General features: G+C 36.5%; 1 protein-coding gene across 2 annotated transcripts; it reads left to right on the top strand.

Moving 5' to 3' along the window:
* Positions 1–2,146: 2,146 nt before the first annotated feature.
* On the top strand, positions 2,147–8,435 carry LOC108668203 (nuclear migration protein nudC). 2 transcript variants are annotated; one of them, XM_018155376.2, is made up of 8 exons: positions 2,147–2,308; positions 4,430–4,507; positions 5,224–5,370; positions 5,820–5,921; positions 6,284–6,409; positions 6,705–6,893; positions 7,268–7,470; positions 8,089–8,435. In XM_018155376.2, the coding sequence occupies exons 1-8, from the start codon at positions 2,234–2,236 to the stop codon at positions 8,138–8,140; spliced, it is 972 nt and encodes a 323-aa protein (XP_018010865.1). In that variant the 5' UTR covers positions 2,147–2,233; the 3' UTR covers positions 8,141–8,435. The 2 variants fall into 2 exon arrangements, with proteins under 2 accessions (XP_018010865.1, XP_018010864.1); XM_018155375.2 differs by having other exon boundaries at positions 5,817–5,921.
* The last annotated feature ends 1,586 nt before the right edge of the window (positions 8,436–10,021 follow it).

The following is a 10,021-nucleotide window of genomic DNA, read 5'->3' as shown; positions in this document are numbered from 1 at the left end:
GGCTTTTATGGAACGAGATTTTAATATTTTAAGGATGATCGATCTCGAGCAAGCTCGGGCCAACCTGCAAGTTTGCAATAAAAAACGAATAACAACTCAATTGCTGAGTTAAACTCCATTGAACGAAGAAAAATATCTGTACTGTACTCATAATAATGCTCGAACTAGAGCATATAGCATATAACGATGAACTGGCACAAGCCTGAACTAAAAAGAAAGGTCGTGACAAGCTTATTCCGATTTTACGAACGACATACTCAATACCCATGGTTGAAGTTCGTACTAGTATATTAGTTCAACCACGCCCATTACCCGTCACCCACTTTGGCTGTGCCAAGTCTCTGTCACGGCAGCTGAGCCAAAGTGCCTCATCAAAGCGGGATGCTCCTGGATGGGAACTGCCACTTACGGATGTGTGGTTTCGAGGCTTTGAGAAGACTGTACGACTACATGTCTACTTCTTCTCATCACTGTCACAAAACTTATCGGTAGTCTGTACTGACTCGTCTCCAATATTCAAGAGAAAATTGTAGGCCACTTTTTTTTACTATGCATGTTTAGAACATCAATTACTCAACTGGTGATATCTGAGCGGTAGCGGTACCGGTAGCGCCCGCTACATATTTAAGTAGCGATACGAGGTTTTGCCGCTACAGCGCTACCGTCCCGCTACATTTAGAGCATGTAGCGGTAGCGGCCGCTACATTTCAAAGTAGCGCTGCCCAGCTCTGCTCCGCCGTCTCCATTTCATAGAGCAGAGATGCCTCATCGCAACGGTGACTTCCTTCAGTAGGAGACGATACAGAGCCAGTGATGTGAACCACTCGATCTCTTATTGAGCCTCCACAAATCCAGGCACAGAAGAGAGCTGCGTCGTGACTGCGTACAAAAAGCTGAAGTAATGGAATAAGATAAAAAAAAAATAATTCCAACAGCTTCAGTTCAGGCATTGGGATCATGCGGCTAAGGTTGTAAATTCTGCACACGGGTATGAGCGGTAGAAATCTGTCCTGTTATTGGCAGAATGATCAATGATCATCAACCCTCGAGTTCGACTTGAAGCTGGCTAGAAATTTAGGTCGATTAGTGAGACTGAATATCAATAAAAAATTAATCTGATCTTGAATTTCTCCACTCAGACTATTGTACGGGTACTTACATTTGGATGATTCACAGGTGGTGGTAAACCCATGATACTGCAAATAGCTAGACATCGTTTTAAGGGATATAAGGAGAAGACATACTTAACTTGTCACAGAAATACATCTGTACCAAAGTATGTAAGATATGATGTTATCAATGACACTGGCTTCAAATAGAAACACACCAAAAAAATTAAAAAAAAAATCATTTAAAATGTCATTTGCAACCTTGTTGTTTACGCTCTGCACAGCGTTACCATGTTAACGCGGACGTTTTTTCCAGAACAGTCTCGTTGAACCGCGCGGTCGTGTTGCTGCAGATGACAAGTGGTTAGAATACGAGCACCTAGTAGGCCTAGGCTAGTAGGTATCTTACAGTTCTTACTTTCCGCTGTAAGAGATATAACTCCAAAATATTAAGTTCCATTTCAAAATGCATCACTATTCTACTATTAGATTCAACTTTACTGTTTTAAATGGGTTTTGTAGATGATAATTTTATATTGTTGTAACTTGTAAGGAATGTAAGCCTTAAATCACCAAGTTGGTACTCAGTATATATACTGATATATTGTGGCTCCAAATATATACCTATGTCTTTTTGGTAGCAATCGCCCTAAGCCTAACCCTACCCAAATCAATCAACATTTTAGCCTTCAGCCTTGTTTGATACTTTTGTCACACAGTCACAGTGTTAGGTTGTGTGTGTTGTCAACAGTGCAAGCCACTTTAGTTTAGCATGCATAGAGAATTTTTGTCCCCTGGCCTATTGTAGTACATTCAATGATTCATGAAAACCTAACATAGGCCACCCAGTCATAGGCCTAGCCTCCTAGGGCCCTAGGCTGAGCATGAGCCTCTAAGGTAAGAGTAAGAACTAGGTAGGTCTAGGACTAGGAGTAACATTGTAACATTTGAAAACTAATTTTAGCCCAAATTTTAATTATTGTACATTAATTATTTATCCTTTGCCAGAATCAATTGCATCAGATTTTTAATTAAGGTCTACCGTAGTAGTTAATTTAAATATATAGCCGACACATTCAACATTTCAACTGAATAGGTACCTAGATTTTTGTCATCAACTCATCATGGCTGACAATATTGAGAAGTTTGATGGCATGCTGATGGCATTGGCTCAGCAACATACTGGTGGAGTTTTGGATGTAAGTAATTTAGATGTATTCATGAATTGTGATTTCTATCTTTAAATCTTTAAAAATATGATGCATGTAGAATGTATTCAAGTCTAAAATTTAGTACCGTAAAATGGGGTAACTTAGACCACTTTTTTTCTTATAAATGATGCCATTTTCTTATTAGCTAAATTAAACTTGAATTGAATCATGCAAAATACAGGTCTATACTCTAGCTTCACTCACCATAAATTGCTGGCTCCTGCCTCTCATAGTCTTTATGTAATTTCAAAAAAAGTGATGGTCTTTGTTACCCCAGCTCTTGGGGTAACTTAGACCGGGTGGTAAAATCAATTATTTTTTTTTGTAAAATAACTCCAAATAACTCCAGGTTTTGGTGCATTGTAGTAGAACTCTTCTAGTTACATATGCAAATGACAAACTTGAGGAAAGTGTCATAGTTTGCAAATGGGGGGTGCCACCCCATAATGAGGGAAATGTGACTAAATAATGGCAGCCCTGATGGGGTAATATTGACTGGCTTGGATATTAAGTTAAAATTACCATATATAAGACTCTGTAGAGTCTGAAACATAAAGAAAAAACATAAATAGGCTGTCAAACATAAAATATGTTATATATGGTAATTTTATATTAACTTCCAAGCCGGTCTATGTTACCCCGTCAGGGCTGACATTAGGTGGTCTAAGTTACCCCATTTGGGGGCGGCACCCCCCATTTGCAAACTATGAGACTTTCCTAAAATTTGTCATTTGCATATGTAACTAGAAGAGTTCTACTACAATGCATCAAAACCTGGAGTTATTTAACCAAAAAATAGAAAAATTGGAGGGGGTACTCTGACAGGCTTTAAATAATAGCTTTTTTTCGTGGGTCACATTTTTAATTTTTTAACCTATTAGATATGCAAACTTTTTAAATCTTTCTATTGTGTTATGTAGCCTCAGTATTAGGCCTTTAATGCCCATTGACAAAATTTTTCTATGTCAAATAGTTTTTGAGTTGTGGGGGTTTTTGTAAAAAAAACTAAAAGTGGTCTAAGTTACCCCGCCGGTCTAAGTTACCCCATTTTACGGTAATTATTTTACATAACATATAACTGGCAATCTGGCTGCTCTGGCATCAAGTTAATTTTTCAACTTCCCAATCTTTATAAGTCTATTTACTCTATTAATGCCTGAAGTTCTCAACTTCTCCTCTATAACTTGGCTGTCAAATTTGAGCCAATCAACTAAAGCAAGCCCAAGCAACACAACACAGCTGCAAAAATGGAGAATAATGTATATATTAATTATGTGAAATCATGAATTATTAATATAATTTAAAATATCTTTTAAAATATCTGATTTTAGGTAAATGTGTGAATTTTCACCAAGAAATATATAAATTCATATGTGTTCATAATTTCATTTATAATATAGTTCTAGTTGTAACCCATGATTTTGTAAAAATTTGTCTTATGTTCTTTTTCTAAATATGTAGTTGTGTTTCAATTTTTATAATAAAATTACTACTTCAAAAGTTACCAAAATGTTTTCATTCTATTCTATTTTTAATTTATTGTTGCTGCCATTTCTAGCGTAGTATGTTGATTGATTGCAGTGGTGGAAGGTGGTAGTGTATACATAGTAAATTAGGTCTCACTGGTGACTGGACTATGATATTTTGGAAAAATGTTTATCTCTGATGAATAATGCAGCCTTCCCAAGATCTCCCTTGCTCATTGGTGACTGTGAGTGATGATTCTCTACTGGTGTCAGTAGCGACCTTGTAACTTCTACCGAGCACAACGTGTACTCTTCTTTCAGTAGATTCCTATTGCTTATCCGTAAGTGACGCGCACAATTAACAATTTTAGGATTTTCTCTGTGTTGCCTGACGTAACTCACGTATAACGTTCATGCCGAGGCCAATTTCTGACAACCTGCAAACCTGTTTCTAGTTGCCACTTGCCTGGAACGTTTTTTTCTCAAGGCGGAACGCTTTTTTTTAAGTGAACCTCTAATCTTAGATTTCCACTCTGCTGATGAGCAAATGATATTAGCCTTAAGTAATTTTTCAAGATTCTGCAGGTAAATTTTTCAATTTTTTTCCAAAACTCTGCATTTATAAATTGATTTGTTTTTCCAGCTCTTGGAAACCTTTTTTGGGTTTTTAGCCCGAAAAACTGACTTCTATACAGGCACATCACCAGAAGAGAGTAAAAAAGTAAGTACTTTTCTCATAATAGATTAATGGTTATTACTTTCAACCTCAATAAATGGATATATTGAGCAGATATAGTGCTTGCAGCTTGCCACTTGTATACATGTAATCACAATCATTACCTTCTAGTTATCCATTATATTTTAAATTAGAATGTATATTGGGATCAGAAAAGTACGTACTAAGTAACTGTTCCATCTTGACAGGCTGTGAGTGATTGTTTTTCGTACCTAACAGTAAAGTGAGACCTTCATAGACTTAGCCTGGTGAAGTTGGATTTTATTGTGAGGTTCCCATGAATAATTGTTGGTATTTATCATTCAATATGAAAAACTGAGGATTAATCCTTCTTAAATAAACTATAGTAAGCCTGTTAGAATTATCTGAGAGGTGTGCCAACCATCTCTTTGTGGTCATTGGTTTTTGGGCTATTATCTCCTACTTAATGCTCTTCTTACAATTTACAGCATGGTATTGATTACCATTAAATATTAGTTAGATATGATAGCCTGATGATTGATGGTTATCAGTGGTGCTACAGTGTGGTGTCTAATACAAATCAGAAGATGTTAGTCACTATGGGCACTATTTTTCAGTATCCATATATAAGCAGCACTTGCATTCAATAAGGCTAAATTGAAGGTATGTTGAATAAAAATTTGGTGTTTAAATTCTTGCAGGTATCTGGTTTTTAATCCTTGGTTTCATCCTTTTTACAGACTCTACTGGAAAAATTCCAAAAGTATCAGAAAATGGCTTTTGAGGCGCATGACAAGAAAAAAGCTGAAAATGAAGCTGCTGAGAAGAGAAGACTAGAAAGAAAGCTGAAAAAACTTGAAGAAGAAAAGAAAAACTCTTCTGAACAAGTAAGTTATTTGAAATAAAATGATTAGGAGTTCGGACTGAATGTTCATTATACTATGAGAAAAGACAATTTCATATATTTTCAAATCGATTCATTGACTTTTTTAAACAAAATGTCTAACATTCATTGTCACATTTTTCTACCATAATTGAAATCATTTACCTACTTTATTTCAGCCTTGTTTAAATTCAATGGTATGAGGCTCTTGAGTACAAACTCATGAGAATTGGATCCCTTATTATGGCAATGTTGTTAGCTGTAAATTGTTCAGTTACCATAAGCTCCACTTCTTGACAAGTTTTTCCTATTTATTTCGTTATCTATCAAGAATCTCTGCCAACCAAATTGATTCATGCCTCAACAATTTTTTTCAATTCTTATTTATTTTTCACTACTGTTGCTTTAAAAATACCATGAGAGTTATGTATAATTATGGGTTTGTCTTGGCAGAATGGCTCCCATGAAGAAGCTATGGAGGAGATCATCACACCAGGTGTTCAGGATGCTGGCGATGCTGTGAGACAAGCACCTCAGGCACAATCTGATAACGATGTAAGCTGCAGCTCTTTCATTCTCTTTTCAAATTTAAGATTTTGGTTATAAAAAATATACCATAGCAACACCAACATTTGCATCAATAATATTTTACTCGTAGGTGTTTAAATTGCTGGGGCAGCTGCTCCCATACATTAGTAACTCAATTGAAAAAATTTTGATGCACGTTTTCATGAGGACATTCATGTTCTTCTGTATTTGCAAACACTTGATGAATCATGTATGTTGCTTTCTCTATCATCATGAGTTTAGTATATGCTGAGGGATTATTTAATGGTTGTTAGAAAATATTATGTTCATCTGAACTTTATATTTGTGTTGCTGTTGATGATACTATTTAATTGATTGCTTCATTCCAGAACAAGAAAATGGAGGAAGATGATGATGATGTCGAAGAGGAAGATAAGGGGAAAATGAAGCCCAATGAAGGCAATGGAGCTACTCTAGATAAATATAGCTGGACCCAAACCTTACAGGAAGTTGAGGTAAGACTTGCAATACTTCAGGTTCATGTACGGTATTCATTTTGTATCTCTGTATAGTTTTTATGCTTTGGAATTAATTCAGCATTAATTTTTAAAGCTCAAATGTGCAAAATGTTCTATGATTAACTGAATTATATACCTACCCCAGATTTTTGCTTAATTTAGACTAGATCGTTTGCATCTCATTTTCATACAGTTTGATTTTTTCCTAAATTCAAAACGATTAATATCTTCTAAGTAAATTGTTTTTCTTTTCATATGTTCACGCGAGTTTGCTGTTTGTTATTCCTGGCAGGTAAATATTCCCCTACCCATGCGTGTGAAGTCTCGCAACGTTGCAGTAGAATTCAGCCGCCGGAGCTTGAAGGTTGGACTGAAGAACAGCGAGCCCATCATCAACGATGAGCTCTGCAAGGAGATCAAAGTCGAGGAGTGCAGCTGGTACCTGGATAATGAACAAGCTATAGTCCTGCAGATCGAGAAGGTGTGTGAGCCTCAAAATTTCTTTACTTATAATCATTTGCATGACATAGTCAGCGATATCTGAAAATGTGAAAAAATCCAAATTTCCAAAAAAATTTTTGCACTGTGTGAAAATGTCGTCGTCATGAATGTCCATGCTTGAATTTTTCCTATCTTAAAAATGTTTCTACTTTTTTTACTGGTGTTCTTCATATCCTTGGAAACTTATTCTTTGTGTTTTCATTTCACTATTATGAGTATTTTCAATTAATGTGCTTTGAGTAATTAATACAAGTACATATACTCAAAAAGTATCCGGCAATTAGGAAAGTTCAAACGTCTTACAAATTATGATGCTCAGCACGTACACTGGATTTTACCACATTGTGTATTCAGATCAACAAGATGGAGTGGTGGTCGAAGTTGGTGAAGAGTGACCCAGAAATCAACACCCGTAAAGTGAATCCCGAGAAAAGTAACCTGAGTGACTTGGACGGTGAGACGCGTGGCATGGTCGAGAAGATGATGTATGACCAGCGTCAGAAGGAAATGGGACTCCCTACTTCTGATGAACAAAAGAAGCAAGAAGTCCTCAAGAAGTAAGTGCCGTGAGAATTTACTTACAATTGATACTAAACATTTTGTATAACAATTTTACTGCCGTTTACAGAAATATCTCTCATTTCTTGTACTTCCACCGAGTTTATAATTATTGTATAAAGCCTATTAAATCTTAAAGGTGACGAAAGAGACTAATGGTTCCTTGTGCATGAAGGAAACAAACAGTACAATTATATCGTCTGTTATTGTATACATCTTTAGCGCATTTTCTCATTTATGGAAAAAATGCACTATTGTGCTCGCCATGTCCGTCCGTCTGTCTCTGTCTGTCTGTCCGTCCGTGACCTCAAGTTTTCGTCGACGAGAAAAGGCGCTCTCTGTCACTCACTGCCGTGAGTACTGAGTTATATTTTTTATAAACAATTACGGAAGTTATTTCAACATTATAATACTTGAAGAGCCTATTTTTTAAAGATGCGCTTCGTTAGCTTCATTGCTGTGTAAACATTAATATAAATAGACATAATTTAAGATTTTAGATTACAAATTGTAAAAGAGTATCCATGGTATTATTCCTGAACACTATAAAGTATACTCGTATGAGATTGACTTTCTACTATCTCTTCGTGATGTTCTTAACATGTCCGATTTTTCAGATTTATGTCGCAGCACCCCGAGATGGACTTTTCCAAGTGCAAGTTTAATTGAAAACATCGCGTAAGCACTCCTTGTGCTCACGAACAACTGCATCCAACGCCGGAATTTCTCATCATTTTCAAGAAATGTCATCCAAGTTTGATGACATAATGCATTTTCCACCATAAAATATTCAAATCTGACCGTGTCTGTTTTTTTTTTTCAATTAGGCTAACTGTAGGCTCAACTCATTCGTTGACTCAAAACATCGTTTTTTAGATGGCCTAAAGTATCTGTTTCAATAAAATGATTAGGAAGAGTTATTTCGTTGTTCATATAGTTTTCAATTAAATTAGGTTTTGCGTTTGAGAGCCTTATTAATTTCTTACACAAGATGTTGCAATGAATCAGGAAAGAGCCTTAAACAGTTCAGAAGCTCCTACATTATTTTGGCTTTCCGTTTTTTCGGCTTTTCATTGTCTTAACGGATGCGACCTTGATTAAGCAAGTAGTGCGCTTTCCAACATTCTGGTATTCTATTCTCTAGTTGACTTTTTCAACGGAACTTCTCAGTACAATGTGCATCCACTAAATCACTAGAGTGGAATGCGTTTTTACTAACCTTCGTCAAATCCGTGTTTTTTTTCAGAATTAAACAAAAAAAAAACATGAAGCCGTTCTAACGCTAGGCCGCTTCAGTCTTCCTCAATTGCAGTATACAATGCAGAGTCGTGTTACATAACCAGATAATAACTATCAAAGGGACATACAGTGTGAATTTATGTACACTGGCATATTTTTCATTCGCACAAGTCTGGATGACCGCTCAAACACTATGACTGAATTTGTTTACCATATTATGCATAATTAGATGAAATCCAAACCAAACTGCGCTTGATTGACGAAGGAGATATTTATTGACATTACCGCTTACGCTCCGTGCGTTGTCAATTTAATATTGTCCGTTTCGTGGTAAATGAACACGCTAGGTTGTAGCACTATTCCCATACTTTATTTGAATTAAAACTGATTCTCAATCAATTAGAAATGGCGCTGTTTATTTACAGTACGCATATGCGAGCGAAACCAGAATGATTTTTGAATACTTCCTTCTAACGTAGTGCGTTAAACGCTATGTTAGGTGCATGGTTGAGCTGCAGTCGTATTAACGTAATGCGTTAAACGCTATGTTAGGTGCATGGTTGAACTGCGGTAGTTCGCAGGCCCAACGGTCATTCTTGTGGTTGTCCTGTGGCTCTCAGTCTACCCAACTTGAACACCCTGAAAAGAAGAAGATCAACAATGAGTTGGGTGTGCAAATAATACAATACCTTAGCATTTAACTGTACACGGCGGGAAAATGAGGCGGACACAAATGATTCTAGGTGCGCTTGCAGGAGCTCGTTGTAAAAGGAAAGATGGTTTCTTAAATTACTGAAGATCATTTTTGATTTGACCAAATTAGGCGTAGAAAATGTGTTTATAAAAATCATTTCCTAAAGTGGCCGATAAACGCATGGTTGAATGATAGACGATAGCAACCATGGCGATAGGTGCCTGGGTGGCAGAGCCGGCGGTTATGGTGTCCGCTAAGTTTATGATTCCGTGTATTCCGCAGATTCCGCTTCCCATGTGTTAACGAAACAGCTTTATTGAGCTTGTGAGTTCTGAAATATCAAAACAAATCTAATTCAATTTAATACCAAACATAGTGAAGGCGATTCTATGGTCATGGCAAGGGAAGGAGCGCTCTGGATGGGTGATGTGAGTATTTTAATCGATTCTAATTTCAGAATTTAACCTACTGAAACAGGAGGTGCATGATTTTTTTTTTGTTAAGGCAAACACCAGTACACCACTGTCCTGACATAAAGCCATTTACTATTTTTAGCCATAGTAGCTACCTTTTATTCCATTTTACCAACTAATCTAAATGCAGTTATCAAGGTTGCA

The sequence above is a fragment of the Hyalella azteca genome, unplaced genomic scaffold (genome assembly GCF_000764305.2).
Source record: "Hyalella azteca isolate HAZT.00-mixed unplaced genomic scaffold, Hazt_2.0.2 contig12729, whole genome shotgun sequence".
NCBI lineage: Eukaryota > Metazoa > Arthropoda > Malacostraca > Amphipoda > Hyalellidae > Hyalella > Hyalella azteca.
The sequence above is the reverse complement of the archived record's forward strand: the minus strand, read 5'-3'. Positions and strand labels throughout refer to the sequence as shown.